We start from the raw sequence: 19105 nt of genomic DNA on the forward strand, positions 1-19105 counted from the left end.
TTTTTTGGCACATTTTGAGGTCATACTAAAGTATGACTTTTTTTGGCCGATTTTGACGCCTTACTATACTATGACGTTTTTTATGACATTTTGAGGTCATACTAAAGTATGACTTTTTTTGGCCTATTTTGAAGCCTTACTATACTATGACGTTTTTTATGACATTTTGAGGTCATACTAAAGTATGACTTTTTTTGGCCGATTTTGACGCCTTACTATACTATGACGTTTTTTGGCACATTTTGAGGTCATACTAAAGTATGACTTTTTTTGGCCGATTTTGACGCCTTACTATACTATGATGTTTTTTGGCAAATTTTGAGGTCATACTAAAGTATGACTTATTTTGGCCGATTTTGACGCCTTACTATACTATGCCGTTTTTTATGACATTTTGAGGTCAAAAATTTTTTTGACTTTTTTTGCCCGAAAAAAACGCCATACTATACTATGACGTTTTTTATGACATTTTGAGGTCAAAAATTTTTTTGACTTTTTTTGCCCGAAAAAAACGCCATACTATACTATGACGTTTTTTATGACATTTTGAGGTCATACTAAAGTATGACTTTTTTTGGCCGATTTTGACCCCTTACTATACTATGATGTTTTTTGGCAAATTTTGAGGTCATACTAAAGTATGACTTATTTTGGCCGATTTTGACGCCTTACTATACTATGACGTTTTTTGGCACATTTTGATGTCATACTAAAGTATGACTTTTTTTGGCCGATTTTGACGCCTTACTATACTATGACTTTTTTTGGCCGATTTTGACCCCTTACTATACTATGATGTTTTTTGGCAAATTTTGAGGTCATACTAAAGTATGACTTATTTTGGCCGATTTTGACGCCTTACTATACTATGACGTTTTTTGGCACATTTTGATGTCATACTAAAGTATGACTTTTTTTGGCCGATTTTGACGCCTTACTATACTATGACTTTTTTTGGCACATTTTGAGGTCATACTAAAGTATGACTTTTTTTGGCCGATTTTGACGCCTTACTATACTATGACGTTTTTTATGACATTTTGAGGTCAAAAAAAATTTTGACTTTTTTTGCCCGAAAAATACGCCATACTATACTATGACGTTTTTTATGACATTTTGAGGTCATACTAAAGTATGACTTTTTTTGGCCGATTTTGACGCCTTACTATACTATGATGTTTTTTGGCAAATTTTGAGGTCATACTAAAGTATGACTTATTTTGGCCGATTTTGACGCCTTACTATACTATGACGTTTTTTGGCACATTTTGATGTCATACTAAAGTATGACTTTTTTTGGCCGATTTTGACGCCTTACTATACTATGACTTTTTTTGGCACATTTTGAGGTCATACTAAAGTATGACTTTTTTTGGCCGATTTTGACGCCATACTATACTATGACGTTTTTTATGACATTTTGAGGTCATACTAAAGTATGACTTTTTTTGGCCGATTTTGACGCCTTACTATACTATGACGTTTTTTGGCACATTTTGAGGTCAAAAAAAATTTTGACTTTTTTTGCCCGAAAAATACGCCATACTATACTATGACGTTTTTTATGACATTTTGAGGTCATACTAAAGTATGACTTTTTTTGGCCGATTTTGACACCTTACTATACTATGATGTTTTTAGGCAAATTTTGAGGTCATACTAAAGTATGACTTATTTTGGCCGATTTTGACGCCTTACTATACTATGACGTTTTTTATGACATTTTGAGGTCAAAAAAAATTTTGACTTTTTTTGCCCGAAAAAAACGCCATACTATACTATGACGTTTTTTATGACATTTTGAGGTCATACTAAAGTATGACTTTTTTTGGCCGATTTTGACCCCTTACTATACTATGATGTTTTTTGGCAAATTTTGAGGTCATACTAAAGTATGACTTATTTTGGCCGTTTTTGACGCCTTACTATACTATGACGTTTTTTGGCACATTTTGAGGTCAAAAAAATTTTTTGACTTTTTTTGCCCGAAAAATGCGCCATACTATACTATGACGTTTTTTATGACATTTTGAGGTCATACTAAAGTATGACTTTTTTTGGCCGATTTTGACCCCTTACTATACTATGATGTTTTTTGGCAAATTTTGAGGTCATACTAAAGTATGACTTATTTTGGCCGATTTTGACGCCTTACTATACTATGACGTTTTTTGGCACATTTTGATGTCATACTAAAGTATGACTTTTTTTGGCCGATTTTGACGCCTTACTATACTATGACTTTTTTTGGCACATTTTGAGGTCATACTAAAGTATGACTTTTTTTGGCCGATTTTGACGCCATACTATACTATGACGTTTTTTATGACATTTTGAGGTCATACTAAAGTATGACTTTTTTTGGCCGATTTTGACGCCTTACTATACTATGACGTTTTTTGGCACATTTTGAGGTCAAAAAAAATTTTGACTTTTTTTGCCCGAAAAAAACGCCATACTATACTATGACGTTTTTTATGACATTTTGAGGTCATACTAAAGTATGACTTTTTTTGGCCGATTTTGACGCCTTACTATACTATGATGTTTTTAGGCAAATTTTGAGGTCATACTAAAGGATGACTTATTTTGGCCGATTTTGACACCTTACTATACTATGACGTTTTTTATGACATTTTGAGGTCAAAAAAATTTTTGACTTTTTTTGCCCGAAAAAAACGCCATACTATACTATGACGTTTTTTATGACATTTTGAGGTCATACTAAAGTATGACTTTTTTTGGCCGATTTTGACGCCTTACTATACTATGATGTTTTTAGGCAAATTTTGAGGTCATACTAAAGTATGACTTATTTTGGCCGATTTTGACGCCTTACTATACTATGACGTTTTTTATGACATTTTGAGGTCAAAAAAAATTTTGACTTTTTTTGCCCGAAAAAAACGCCATACTATACTATGACGTTTTTTATGACATTTTGAGGTCAAAAAATTTTTTGACTTTTTTTGCCCGAAAAATACGCCATACTATACTATGACGTTTTTTATGACATTTTGAGGTCATACTAAAGTATGACTTTTTTTGGCCGATTTTGACCCCTTACTATACTATGATGTTTTTTGGCAAATTTTGAGGTCATACTAAAGTATGACTTATTTTGGCCGATTTTGACGCCTTACTATACTATGACGTTTTTTGGCACATTTTGATGTCATACTAAAGTATGACTTTTTTTGGCCGTTTTTGACGCCTTACTATACTATGACTTTTTTTGGCACATTTTGAGGTCATACTAAAGTATGACTTTTTTTGGCCGATTTTGACGCCATACTATACTGTGACGTTTTTTATGACATTTTGAGGTCATACTAAAGTATGACTTTTTTTGGCCGATTTTGACGCCTTACTATACTATGACGTTTTTTGGCACATTTTGAGGTCAAAAAAAATTTTTGACTTTTTTTGCCCGAAAAATGCGCCATACTATACTATGACGTTTTTTATGACATTTTGAGGTCAAAAAAAATTTTGACTTTTTTTGCCCGAAAAAAACGCCATACTATACTATGACGTTTTTTATGACATTTTGAGGTCATACTAAAGTATGACTTTTTTTGGCCGATTTTGACGCCTTACTATACTATGATGTTTTTAGGCAAATTTTGAGGTCATACTAAAGGATGACTTATTTTGGCCGATTTTGACGCCTTACTATACTATGACGTTTTTTATGACATTTTGAGGTCAAAAAAAATTTTGACTTTTTTTGTCCGAAAAAAACGCCATACTATACTATGACGTTTTTTATGACATTTTGAGGTCAAAAAAAATTTTGACTTTTTTTGCCCGAAAAAAAACGGCATACTATACTATGACGTTTTTTATGACATTTTGAGGTTAAAAATTTTTTTGACTTTTTTTGCCCGAAAAATACGCCATACTATACTATGACGTTTTTGATGACATTTTGAGGTCATACTAAAGTATGACTTTTTTTGGCCGATTTTGACCCCTTACTATACTATGATGTTTTTTGGCAAATTTTGAGGTCATACTAAAGTATGACTTTTTTTGGCCGATTTTGACACCTTACTATACTATGACTTTTTTTGGCACATTTTGAGGTCATACTAAAGTATGACTTTTTTTGGCCGATTTTGACGCCTTACTATACTATGACGTTTTTTATGACATTTTGAGGTCATACTAAAGTATGACTTTTTTTGGCCTATTTTGAAGCCTTACTATACTATGACGTTTTTTATGACATTTTGAGGTCATACTAAAGTATGACTTTTTTTGGCCGATTTTGACGCCTTACTATACTATGACGTTTTTTGGCACATTTTGAGGTCATACTAAAGTATGACTTTTTTTGGCCGATTTTGACGCCTTACTATACTATGATGTTTTTTGGCAAATTTTGAGGTCATACTAAAGTATGACTTATTTTGGCCGATTTTGACGCCTTACTATACTATGCCGTTTTTTATGACATTTTGAGGTCAAAAATTTTTTTGACTTTTTTTGCCCGAAAAAAACGCCATACTATACTATGACGTTTTTTATGACATTTTGAGGTCATACTAAAGTATGACTTTTTTTGGCCGATTTTGACCCCTTACTATACTATGATGTTTTTTGGCAAATTTTGAGGTCATACTAAAGTATGACTTATTTTGGCCGATTTTGACGCCTTACTATACTATGACGTTTTTTGGCACATTTTGATGTCATACTAAAGTATGACTTTTTTTGGCCGATTTTGACGCCTTACTATACTATGACTTTTTTTGGCCGATTTTGACCCCTTACTATACTATGATGTTTTTTGGCAAATTTTGAGGTCATACTAAAGTATGACTTATTTTGGCCGATTTTGACGCCTTACTATACTATGACGTTTTTTGGCACATTTTGATGTCATACTAAAGTATGACTTTTTTTGGCCGATTTTGACGCCTTACTATACTATGACTTTTTTTGGCACATTTTGAGGTCATACTAAAGTATGACTTTTTTTGGCCGATTTTGACGCCTTACTATACTATGACGTTTTTTATGACATTTTGAGGTCAAAAAAAATTTTGACTTTTTTTGCCCGAAAAAAACGCCATACTATACTATGACGTTTTTTATGACATTTTGAGGTCAAAAAATTTTTTGACTTTTTTTGCCCGAAAAATACGCCTTACTATACTATGACGTTTTTTATGACATTTTGAGGTCATACTAAAGTATGACTTTTTTTGGCCGATTTTGACGCCTTACTATACTATGATGTTTTTTGGCAAATTTTGAGGTCATACTAAAGTATGACTTATTTTGGCCGATTTTGACGCCTTACTATACTATGACGTTTTTTGGCACATTTTGATGTCATACTAAAGTATGACTTTTTTTGGCCGTTTTTGACGCCTTACTATACTATGACTTTTTTTGGCACATTTTGAGGTCATACTAAAGTATGACTTTTTTTGGCCGATTTTGACGCCATACTATACTGTGACGTTTTTTATGACATTTTGAGGTCATACTAAAGTATGACTTTTTTTGGCCGATTTTGACGCCTTACTATACTATGACGTTTTTTGGCACATTTTGAGGTCAAAAAAAATTTTTGACTTTTTTTGCCCGAAAAATGCGCCATACTATACTATGACGTTTTTTATGACATTTTGAGGTCATACTAAAGTATGACTTTTTTTGGCCGATTTTGACGCCTTACTATACTATGATGTTTTTAGGCAAATTTTGAGGTCATACTAAAGGATGACTTATTTTGGCCGATTTTGACACCTTACTATACTATGACGTTTTTTATGACATTTTGAGGTCAAAAAAATTTTTGACTTTTTTTGCCCGAAAAAAACGCCATACTATACTATGACGTTTTTTATGACATTTTGAGGTCATACTAAAGTATGACTTTTTTTGGCCGATTTTGACGCCTTACTATACTATGATGTTTTTAGGCAAATTTTGAGGTCATACTAAAGTATGACTTATTTTGGCTTATTTTGACGCCTTACTATACTATGACGTTTTTTATGACATTTTGAGGTCAAAAAAAATTTTGACTTTTTTTGCCCGAAAAAAACGCCATACTATACTATGACGTTTTTTATGACATTTTGAGGTCAAAAAATTTTTTGACTTTTTTTGCCCGAAAAATACGCCATACTATACTATGACGTTTTTTATGACATTTTGAGGTCATACTAAAGTATGACTTTTTTTGGCCGATTTTGACCCCTTACTATACTATGATGTTTTTTGGCAAATTTTGAGGTCATACTAAAGTATGACTTATTTTGGCCGATTTTGACGCCTTACTATACTATGACGTTTTTTGGCACATTTTGATGTCATACTAAAGTATGACTTTTTTTGGCCGTTTTTGACGCCTTACTATACTATGACTTTTTTTGGCACATTTTGATGCCATACTATACTGTGACGTTTTTTATGACATTTTGAGGTCATACTAAAGTATGACTTTTTTTGGCCGATTTTGACGCCTTACTATACTATGACGTTTTTTGGCACATTTTGAGGTCAAAAAAATTTTTTGACTTTTTTTGCCCGAAAAATGCGCCATACTATACTATGACGTTTTTTATGACATTTTGATGTCAAAAAAAATTTTGACTTTTTTTGCCCGAAAAAAACGCCATACTATACTATGACGTTTTTTATGACATTTTGAGGTCATACTAAAGTATGACTTTTTTTGGCCGATTTTGACGCCTTACTATACTATGATGTTTTTAGGCAAATTTTGAGGTCATACTAAAGGATGACTTATTTTGGCCGATTTTGACGCCTTACTATACTATGACGTTTTTTATGACATTTTGAGGTCAAAAAAAATTTTGACTTTTTTTGCCCGAAAAAAACGCCATACTATACTATGACGTTTTTTATGACATTTTGAGGTCAAAAAAAATTTTAACTTTTTTTGCCCGAAAAAAAACGGCATACTATACTATGACGTTTTTTATGACATTTTGAGGTTAAAAATTTTTTTGACTTTTTTTGCCCGAAAAATACGCCGTACTATACTATGACGTTTTTTATGACATTTTGAGGTCATACTAAAGTATGACTTTTTTTGGCCGATTTTGACGCCTTACTATACTATGATGTTTTTTTGCAAATTTTGAGGTCATACTAAAGTATGACTTATTTTGACCAATTTTGACGCCTTACTATACTATGACGTTTTTTGGCACATTTTGATGTCATACTAAAGTATGACTTTTTTTGGCCGATTTTGACGCCTTACTATACTATGACTTTTTTTGGCACATTTTGAGGTCATACTAAAGTATGACTTTTTTTGGCCGATTTTGACGCCATACTATACTATGACGTTTTTTATGACATTTTGAGGTCATACTAAAGTATGACTTTTTTTGGCCGATTTTGAAGCCTTACTATACTATGACGTTTTTTATGACATTTTGAGGTCATACTAAAGTATGACTTTTTTTGGCCGATTTTGACGCCTTACTATACTATGACGTTTTTTGGCACATTTTGAGGTCATACTAAAGTATGACTTTTTTTGTCCGATTTTGACGCCTTACTATACTATGACGTTTTTTATGACATTTTGAGGTCAAAAAATTTTTTGACTTTTTTTGGCCAATTTTGACGCCTTACTATACTATGACGTTTTTTATGACATTTTGAGGTCAAAAAAAAGGTTGACTTTTTTTGCCCGAAAAAAAACGTCATACTATACGATGACGTTTTTTATGACATTTTGAGGTCAAAAAAAATGTTGACTTTTTTTGCCCGAAAAAAAACGCCATACTATACTATGAAGTTTTTTATGACATTTTGAGGTCAAAAAATTTTTTGAATTTTTTTGTCCGATTTTGACGCCTTACTATACTATGACGTTTTTTATGACATTTTGAGGTCAAAAAAAATTTTGACTTTTTTTGCCCGAAAAAAACGCCATACTATACTATGACGTTTTTTATGATATTTTGAGGTCATACTAAAGTATGACTTTTTTTGGCCGATTTTGAGGTCATACAAAAGTATGACTTTTTCTGGCCGATTTTGACGCCTTACTATACTATGACGTTTTTTGGCACATTTTGAGGTCATACTAAAGTATGACTTTTTTTGGCCGATTTTGACGCCTTACTATACTATGACGTTTTTTGGCACATTTTGATGTCATACTAAAGTATGACTTTTTTTGTCCGATTTTGACGCCTTACTATACTATGACGTTTTTTATGACATTTTGAGGTCAAAAAATTTTTTGACTTTTTTTGGCCAATTTTGACGCCTTACTATACTATGACGTTTTTTATGACATTTTGAGGTCAAAAAAAAGGTTGACTTTTTTTGCCCGAAAAAAAACGCCATACTATACGATGACGTTTTTTATGACATTTTGAGGTCATACTAAAGTATGACTTTTTTTGGCCGATTTTGACGCCTTACTATACTATGATGTTTTTTGGCACATTTTGAGGTCATACTAAGGTATGACTTATTTTTGGCCGATTTTGATGCCTTACTATACTATGACGTTTTTTATGAGAGTTTGAGGTCAAAAAATTTTTTGACTTTTTTTGGCAAATTTTGACGCCTTACTATACTATGACGTTTTTTAGGACATTTTGAGGTCAAAAAATTTTTTGACTTTTTTTGCCCGAAAAAAACGCCATACTATACTATGAAGTTTTTTATGATATTTTGAGGTCATACTAAAGTATGACTTTTTTTGGCCGATTTTGACGCCTTACTATACTATGACGTTTTTTATGACATTTTGAGGTCAAAAAAAATGTTGACTTTTTTTGCCCGAAAAAAAACGCCATACTATACTATGACGTTTTTTATGACATTTTGAGGTCAAAAAAATTTTTGACTTTTTTTGTCCGATTTTGACGCCTTACTATACTATGACGTTTTTTATGACATTTTGAGGTCAAAAAAAATTTTGACTTTTTTTGCCCGAAAAAAACGCCATACTATACTATGACGTTTTTTATGATATTTTGAGGTCATACTAAAGTATGACTTTTTTTGGCCAATTTTGACGCCTTACTATACTATGACATTTTTTATGACATTTTGAGGTCAAAAAAAATTTTGACTTTTTTTGCCCGAAAAAAAACGGCATACTATACTATGAAGTTTTTTATGACATTTTGAGGTCAAAAAATTTTTTGACTTTTTTTGTCCGATTTTGACGCCTTACTATACTATGACGTTTTTTATGACATTTTGAGGTCAAAAAAAATTTTGACTTTTTTTGCCCGAAAAAAACGCCATACTATACTATGACGTTTTTTATGATATTTTGAGGTCATACTAAAGTATGACTTTTTTTGGCCGATTTTGAGGTCATACAAAAGTATGACTTTTTCTGGCCGATTTTGACACCTTACTATACTATGATGTTTTTTGGCACATTTTGAGGTCATACTAAAGTATGACTTTTTTTGGCCGATTTTGACGCCTTACTATACTATGACGTTTTTTGGCACATTTTGATGTCATACTAAAGTATGACTTTTTTTTGCCGATTTTGACGCCTTACTATACTATGACGTTTTTTATGACATTTTGAGGTAAAAAAAAATTCTGACTTTTTTTGCCCGAAAAAAACGCCATACTATACTATGACGTTTTTTATGACATTTTGAGGTCAAAAAAAATTTTGACTTTTTTTGCCCGAAAAAAACGCCATACTATACTATGACGTTTTTTATGACATTTTGAGGTCAAAAAAATTTTTGACTTTTTTTGCCCGAAAAAAACGCCATACTATACTATGACGTTTTTTATGACATTTTGAGGTCAAAAAAAATTTTGACTTTTTTTGCCCGAAAAAAAATGGCATACTATACTATGACGTTTTTTATGACATTTTGAGGTTAAAAAATTTTTTGACTTTTTTTGCCCGAAAAATACGCCATACTATACTATGACGTTTTTTATGACATTTTGAGGTCATACTAAAGTATGACTTTTTTTGGCCGATTTTGACCCCTTACTATACTATGATGTTTTTTGGCAAATTTTGAGGTCATACTAAAGTATGACTTATTTTGGCCGATTTTGACGCCTTACTATACTATGACGTTTTTTGGCACATTTTGATGTCATACTAAAGTATGACTTTTTTTGGCCGATTTTGACGCCTTACTATACTATGACTTTTTTTGGCACATTTTGAGGTCATACTAAAGTATGACTTTTTTTGGCCGATTTTGACACCTTACTATACTATGACGCTTTTTATGACATTTTGAGGTCATACTAAAGTATGACTTTTTTTGGCCGATTTTGACGCCTTACTATACTCTGATGTTTTTTATGACATTTTGAGGTTATACTAAAGTATGACTTTTTTTGGCCGATTTTGACGCCTTACTATACTATGATGTTTTTTGGCAAATTTTGAGGTCATACTAAAGTATGACTTATTTTGGCCGATTTTGACGCCTTACTATACTATGACGTTTTTTATGACATTTTGAGGTCAAAAAATTTTTGACTTTTTTTGCCCGAAAAAAACGCCATACTATACTATGACGTTTTTTATGACATTTTGAGGTCAAAAAAAATTTTGACTTTTTTTGCCCGAAAAAAAATGGCATACTATACTATGACGTTTTTTATGACATTTTGAGGTTAAAAAATTTTTTGACTTTTTTTGCCCGAAAAATACGCCATACTATACTATGACGTTTTTTATGACATTTTGAGGTCATACTAAAGTATGACTTTTTTTGGCCGATTTTGACCCCTTACTATACTATGATGTTTTTTGGCAAATTTTGAGGTCATACTAAAGTATGACTTATTTTGGCCGATTTTGACGCCTTACTATACTATGACGTTTTTTGGCACATTTTGATGTCATACTAAAGTATGACTTTTTTTGGCCGATTTTGACGCCTTACTATACTATGACTTTTTTTGGCACATTTTGAGGTCATACTAAAGTATGACTTTTTTTGGCCGATTTTGACACCTTACTATACTATGACGCTTTTTATGACATTTTGAGGTCATACTAAAGTATGACTTTTTTTGGCCGATTTTGACGCCTTACTATACTCTGATGTTTTTTATGACATTTTGAGGTTATACTAAAGTATGACTTTTTTTGGCCGATTTTGACGCCTTACTATACTATGATGTTTTTTGGCAAATTTTGAGGTCATACTAAAGTATGACTTATTTTGGCCGATTTTGACGCCTTACTATACTATGACGTTTTTTATGACATTTTGAGGTCAAAAAATTTTTGACTTTTTTTGCCCGAAAAAAACGCCATACTATACTATGACGTTTTTTATGACATTTTGAGGTCAAAAAAAATTTTGACTTTTTTTGCCCAAAAAAAACGCCATACTATACTATGACGTTTTTTATGACATTTTGAGGTCAACAAAATTTTTGACTTTTTTTGCCCGAAAAATACGCCATACTATACTATGTTTTTTTATGACATTTTGAGGTCAAAAAAAATTTTGACTTTTTTTGCCCGAAAAAAACGCCATACTATACTATGACGTTTTTTATGACATTTTGAGGTCATACTAAAGTATGACTTTTTTTGGCCGATTTTGACGCCTTACTATACTATGATGTTTTTAGGCAAATTTTGAGGTCATACTAAAGTATGACTTATTTTGGCCGATTTTGACGCCTTACTATACTATGACGTTTTTTATGACATTTTGAGGTCAAAAAATTTTTTGACTTTTTTTGCCCGAAAAATACGCCATACTATACTATGACGTTTTTTATGACATTCTGAGGTAAAAAAAATCTTGACTTTTTTTGCCCGATTTTCACGCCTTACTATACTATGACGTTTTTTATGACATTTTGAGGTCAAAAAAAATTTTGACTTTTTTTGCCCGAAAAAAACGCCATACTATACTATGACGTTTTTTATGACATTTTGAGGTCATACTAAAGTATGACTTTTTTTGGCCGATTTTGACGCCTTACTATACTATGACGTTTTTTATGACATTTTGAGGTCAAAAAAAATGTTGACTTTTTTTGCCCGAAAAAAAACGCCATACTATACTATGACGTTTTTTATGACATTTTGAGGTCAAAAAAATTTTTGACTTTCTTTGGCCGATTTTGACGCCTTACTATACTATGACGTTTTTTATGACATTTTGAGGTCAAAAAAATTTTTGACTTTTTTTGCCCGAAAAAAACGCCATACTATACTATGACGTTTTTTTATGATATTTTGAGGTCAAAAAAAATTTTGACTTTTTTTGCCCGAAAAATACGCCATACTATACTATGACGTTTTTTATGACATTTTGAGGTCAAAAAATTTTTTGACTTTTTTTGGCCAATTTTGACGCCTTACTATACTATGACGTTTTTTATGACATTTTGATGTCAAAAAAAATTTTGACTTTTTTTGCCCGAAAAAAACGCCATACTATACTATGATGTTTTTTATGACATTTTGAGGTCAAAAAAAATTTTGACTTTTTTTGCCCGAAAAAAACACCTTACTATACTATAACGTTTTTTATGACATTTTGAGGTCATACTAAAGTATGACTTTTTTTGGCCGATTTTTACGCCTTACTGTACTATGATGTTTTCAGGCAAATTTTGAGGTCATACTAAAGTATGACTTTTTTTGGCCAATTTTGACGCCTTACTATACTATGACGTTTTTTATGACATTTTGAGGTCAAAAAAAATTTTGACTTTTTTTGCCGGAAAAATACGCCATACTATACTATGACGATTTTTATGACATTTTGAGGTCATACTAAAGTATGACTTTTTTTGTCCGATTTTGACGCCTTAATATACTATGACGTTTTTTATGACATTTTGATGTCAAAAAATTTTTTGACTTTTTTTGCCCGAAAAAAACGCCATACTATACTATGACGTTTTTTATGACATTTTGAGGTAAAAAAAATCTTGACTTTTTTTGCCCGATTTTCACGCCTTACTATACTATGACGTTTTTTATGACATTTTGAGGTCAAAAAAAATTTTGACTTTTTTTGCCCGAAAAAAACGCCATACTATACTATGACGTTTTTTATGACATTTTGAGGTCATACTAAAGTATGACTTTTTTTGGCCGATTTTGACGCCTTACTATACTATGACGTTTTTTATGACATTTTGAGGTCATACTAAAGTATGACTTTTTTTGGCCGATTTTGACGCCTTACTATACTATGATGTTTTTCATGACATTTTGAGGTCATACAAAAGTATGACTTTTTTTGGCCGATTTTGACGCCTTACTATACTATGACGTTTTTTATGACATTTTGAGGTCAAAAAATTTTTTGACTTTTTTTGCCCGAAAAATACGCCATACTATACTATGACGTTTTTTATGACATTTTGAGGTTAAAAAAAAATTTTGACTTTTTTTGCCCGAAAAAAAACGCCTTACTATACTATGACGTTTTTTGGCACATTTTGATGTCATACTAAAGTATGACTTTTTTTTCCGATTTTGACGCCTTACTATACTATGATGTTTTTTATGTCATTTTGAGGTCAAAAAAAAATTTTGACTTTTTTTGCCCGAAAAAAACGCCATACTATACTATGACGTTTTTTATGACATTGTGAGGTCATACTAAAGTATGACTTTTTTTGGCCGATTTTGAGGTCATACTAAAGTATGACTTATTTTGGCCGATTTTGACGCCTTACTATACTATGATGTTTTTCATGACATTTTGAGGTCATTCTAAAGTATGACTTTTTTTGGCCGATTTTGACGCCTTACTATACTATGACTTTTTTGGGCACATTTTGAGGTCATACTAAAGTATGACTTTTTTTGTCCGATTTTGACGCCTTACTATACTATGACGTTTTTTATGACATTTTGAGGTCAAAAAATTTTTTTACTTTTTTTGGCCAATTTTGACGCCTTACTATGCTATGACGTTTTTTATGACATTTTGAGGTCAAAAAATTTTTTGACTTTTTTTGCCCGAAAAAAACGCCATAATATACTATGACGTTTTTTATGACATTTTGAGGTCATACTAAAGTATGACTTTTTTTGGCCGATTTTGACGCCTTACTATACTATGATGTTTTTTGGCAAATTTTGAGGTCATACTAAAGTATGACTTATTTTGGCCGATTTTGACGCCTTACTACACTATGACGTTTTTTTGACACATTTTGAGGTCATACTAAAGTATGACTTTTTTTGGCTGATTTTGACGCCTTACTATACTATGACGTTTTTTGGTACATTTTGAGGTCAAACTAAAGTATGACTTTTTTTGGCCGATTTTGACGCCTTACTATACTATGGCGTTTTTTTGCACATTTTGAGGTCATACTAAAGTATGAATTTTTTTGGCCGATTTTGACGCCTTACTATACTATGACATTTTTTGGCACATTTTGAGGTCATACTAAAGTATGACTTTTTTTGTCCGATTTTGACGCCTTACTATACTATGACGTTTTTTGGTACATTTTCAGGTCATACTAAAGTATGACTTTTTTTGGCCGATTTTGACGCCTTACTATACTATTACATATTTTATGACATTTTGAGGCCTTACTAAAATATGACACATCATATATATGTATATGTATATATGTATGTATGTATGTACATACATACTTACACATATATCCATACATACATATATACATATATACATATACACATGTATACATGTATAAATGTATTCACACACATACATACATATGTATATATGTGTGTATATGTGTGTATATGTGTGTGTGTTTATGTATGTATGTATGTATGTGTATATACACACACACACACACATATCTAGATAGATATGTGGGACTGACAGCTCCTGATCTGTCTTTACCTTGTTGACGACGTCTCCAAATGTGAGGTTAGTTAGAGCCATCCCTGCATATCGTCGCAGTGCCATGTTGATGGGATCATTCTGCATGCCATACATGTCCTGGTCCAGGTGGATCAGATCTGCCACCACCTGCAGACCACCTGGAGAGAGACAATACGAAACTCTAAGTAATGCAGCCTGAACGTTTAACTGATGTGAGGAGAAAGAGTCTGCATTTCACAAACCTAATTCATTCATGGCGCGTCTGTACTCCTCCTCAAAGGAAAGCTTCATGATGGCGCACATGGCCTGACAGATCTGAGGGTCCACAGGTTCAGGAATATCTGCAGGGGAGAAATCAGCAGAAGAAAATAATCACTGACACCCAGCCTGTTAGGTCTGTGTGGAAGTTCACAACATTAAATCCACTGAATCTAAGGATGTTTATTTGCTGGTGGTTTGGTTTCCTCTGAGTTCAGGGGGAACTCCTGTTTCCAGCAGTTAGAGATGAACAGTTCATCAGTGCAATTTTCAAGCAACAAAATTCATAATGAACAAGCTGTAGCAACTTAAAGTTTAAGTCAGCAACTTCTGACAACTGTTGTGCAAATAAACTGAGCTGTGGCTGATGAAGGTTCGTCCTGTTCATCTGTTAGTTTATAGTTTTTAGAGCTTGGAACAAACTTAAAACTGTGTTTGAATCATAAAACTTTATATAATTTAATATAATTTCAGTTTCATATTTGTCTCAAGTATTTTCCTCAAGAACCAGTGGTTTAGGTTTTTGTGTGTTTACAGAGAACTTGACTTACCAGTGGTTTTGGTTCCTCCAGGTGAAGGAGTCCCTGCGTGGCTCTCGATCCAGTCCCAGCCGCTGTCACAGTAGGTCCGGATCTGCTCCAGCATGTGCAGGACCCTCATCTCCCGCCGGGCCTGGCCCTCATCCTGCTGAGAGTAGATGATGTTGTGGAGGGCGGCACTGGCTCTGGACTTGGCTTCTCGGCTGCAGCCCGTCATCGTACCACCCGCCGCCATCTCTCCAGGACCACCTCCACCACCTGGAGCTTCGTGCAGGATCTGGACAAGCAGGGGGACGCAGCCGGACTTTCTCATGGCGATGCAGCTGTCCTGAGAGCTGGACAGGGCCAGCAGAGTCCGGGACATCTCCTCCTTATCTCTGTTAGCGAGCATGGAGAGAAGCCAGAACACCATCTCCACCTGAGGAAGGAAAAACTGTTAAACGCTTTTGTCTCTACTACACAGAGTCACTGCTGAAGCTGTATTAATTCCATTGTCATCATCGTTCTTGTTATTAAAAATATGCCAGAATTAAAGGACCATTCTGGAGGCGAACACCAGCCAAAACCAGGTCAATCTGATCTACAGTCCTGTGATTAATCCTCCTTCATGAAGGGTCAGATGTTCAGTTTGTGTTGAAAAAGTTTCACAGGTGTTGGTTCACCTGTGTGATCATGTTGGAAGCTGCAGTTTGTGTTACACAGGGAGGTGTTTCTGTTCTACCAACAAAATAACACAAACCCCTGCCAATAAAAACTGGAAGCTAAGTGTGTATGACCAGATATCAGACATTTACGGTGGACCTAAGGCAGATGAATCCAGCCCTGGTCCTGTTGGCTTTAAGTCCTCAACATGATTATTATCTTTTTATAATAATCTTAATGAATCTTTTTTGATAGTTTTTGATATTTTACTGTTTCCATCAGTCCTGAGGGAAACTAGAAGCCTCCAGGTTCATATGTTCAGAGATGAAAAGATGACTGACACCACAGTGAATTCTTATCTGGTATATATACCTCTGTGATCACAGACAGATCACAGTTGTTACCTTGCTGCCTCCGTCTGCAGGAGCTTCTGTTCCTGCTGCTGCAGCCGATGCCGATGCCGGTGTGTTGTTCTCTGGTTCTCCAGCAGGAGGGTTCTCAGCTCCAGACAGCTGAAGAAGAAAAGGAGGACATGAGGATGAGGACAATGTCTTTGTCTGTCAGGGCTGAAGGGGACAGATGTGAAGATGTTCGGGCTGATGATGGTTTTGAAGCCTCACTGTGTGAACAGTCAGACTGTACGCCTTTGTTGTCAAAGAGAAAATTGTGGCTGATGGTCATTAATTAAGACAGCTTTGTATCAGGAAACATGAAAACAAACAGCTGTGTCTGATGGACACAGATGCAGTATTTTATTATCCAAATAATCTTATCTGTGTATCATTGAAGTGTCAGAGGGAATCTGCTTATTTGACCCAAATATTCTGCTAATGTCAGACGTTAAAATGAAATCTGATTCCTATTAAAAGGAAAAATAGAAAGTTACAGCAAAGACAGATCAAACAGAGTCTGTACCTCTTCATGAGCTGAGGTCTAAGCATGTGTTAGTTTACATGGTTTCCACACAGAGCTCCTCAGGTGTGTGCTGTCAGGTGTGGTTGCTGTGTTCTGTGCGAAATTTGGCTGAATTCCAGTGAAAGGAGGAAAACAACTTGACCTATTTCTGCTTTTAGTGGGTGATTTCAGACCAACAGCTAAAGAGTCTACATGGTCTTAAAGAGAACAACACAAACACACACACACACACACACATACACACATACACTGTAGGACACAGTGCAGCTCTAATATTTAGGATTTTGAGTCAATTTAAGACATAAAGCCTGTCTTTTTTTGCAGATGCGAGGTTTATCTGGTCTCTATTTTCTTTTTCCTGCTTTTTATTTGTAAAAATGTCAATTTTAAATTAAAAATAGTGAGGTTTTTTGTTAAGGAAGGTTATTAGGTTACTAGATCTTTATATGTCAATTTAAACAATTTTTAGGTAACTTTAAAGATCAGAAAAAGTGTCTGAAACTACAGGAGCATACACAGCCTGTATTTTAGGCTTAAAGCCAATTTAACTACTTGAATTTTGTATATTGAGATGCGTTTGACATGCTGGATATGTATTATTTAATTATGTCTTATTATTGTATATTTATTGTTGCATTACTGTGTTTATAAGCTGATTTGTTTTGTTTTGTGTTTTATTTTGTCTGCAGTCCTGCGATTATTATTATCACTGAAATAAACTGATTCACAGTCTGTGTTTGAAAGCTGCTGATTGAGTCAGCTGTAAAACATTCACTTTACTGCCTGTTAATTCACACACACACACACACACACACACACACACAGACACACACACAGACACACACACACACACACACACACACACACACACACACACACACACACACACACACAGCTTCATTTGGATTCACAGACTGAAATCCTCTGAGAGTTGTATCAAAGCTTTCATCACCCCCTCTCCATCCTGTCTCCATGGCAACGCCTTGGGGTGTGATGTGTGTGTGTGTGTGTGTGTGAGCCAAAGAGCATCTGCAGACAAAGAGGCAAGTGTCTGTGTGTGTGTGTTTGCCTCCTGTGAACAAAGGAAACCTGAACGTTTTCTTCCTCCGTGTTGTGCAGGACTGTGGCTCTGATCCAAACTTCCTCCATTAAACACAACCAGCTGCAGCATGACGACAAAATGGACGACAGAGCAGGATAAAAGCTGATCAGCTCGGTTTATCTGCTACTGCCTGCTACCACATCTGATTTTGTACTGTTTCCCCTTGTGGTGGTTTTTCCCCTCACAAACTTGACGTGATGACAGTGAACACATCATGATATATAAGGTGTTGTCTGCAGACTCAGCCTTACTAGTCTCTGTGAGACCAGTCCTGCTCATGCAGAACGTTTCAGATCCACCCACAGGACAGATCAAACACCTGCAGTCTGTGGGGGTTGTTCAAAAGCTTCAGTCAGTTTGTTGAAGTGGTTCATGGTGGATTTTGAGGTCTGCTTTGGACCATGGTCCTGTTGTAGAAACCAGGAAAGATTCCACAGAGGGAAGAGAAACAATGTGTCTGTAGTTTTGGGTGAAGTGACCCGTTAAGAAGGTGACGACGGTTTTCTCAGCACTGTCCTGTAGCCTCCTCTCTGATGCTGATGTTTTCATGTCTCTGCTGCTTGTTATTCTCAGAGGGAAGCAGAGCAGAGACTCGCTCCCTTTATCTCTGTGCCAGCCCTGCAGCCTGGCAACAGCCAATCACAGCACAGCTCAGAGACCTGGTTTCTCTGCATAGCAACGAGCTGAGGCTGGCACGGAGATGGAGACGGGGGTGGGAGGGGGGTTCAGGTTCTTTTGGATTCAATGGAGCAGAACAGTCATGTAAAGAATCCTAAATGACACAAATGTTAAAATCTATTTAAAATGACAGTTTAAGATACTTTTTGGGTCAA

General features: G+C 34.2%; 1 protein-coding gene across 1 annotated transcript in view; it reads right to left on the reverse strand.

Annotated features, from left to right (window-relative positions):
• Positions 1–19105, reverse strand: part of apc2 (APC regulator of WNT signaling pathway 2) — a 67932-nt gene that overhangs the window by 39057 nt on the left and 9770 nt on the right. Inside the window, exons 8-11 of the mRNA XM_041040022.1 lie at positions 16660–16767; positions 15626–16031; positions 15059–15157; positions 14835–14974 (exon numbers count right to left, since the gene is read on the reverse strand). Of these exons, the coding sequence (XP_040895956.1) occupies positions 14835–14974; positions 15059–15157; positions 15626–16031; positions 16660–16767 (753 nt within the window). The remainder of the gene's footprint in view (positions 1–14834; positions 14975–15058; positions 15158–15625; positions 16032–16659; positions 16768–19105) is intronic.

Source organism: Toxotes jaculatrix, chromosome 6 (assembly GCF_017976425.1).
Source record: "Toxotes jaculatrix isolate fToxJac2 chromosome 6, fToxJac2.pri, whole genome shotgun sequence".
In the NCBI taxonomy this organism is placed as follows: Eukaryota; Metazoa; Chordata; class Actinopteri; family Toxotidae; genus Toxotes; species Toxotes jaculatrix.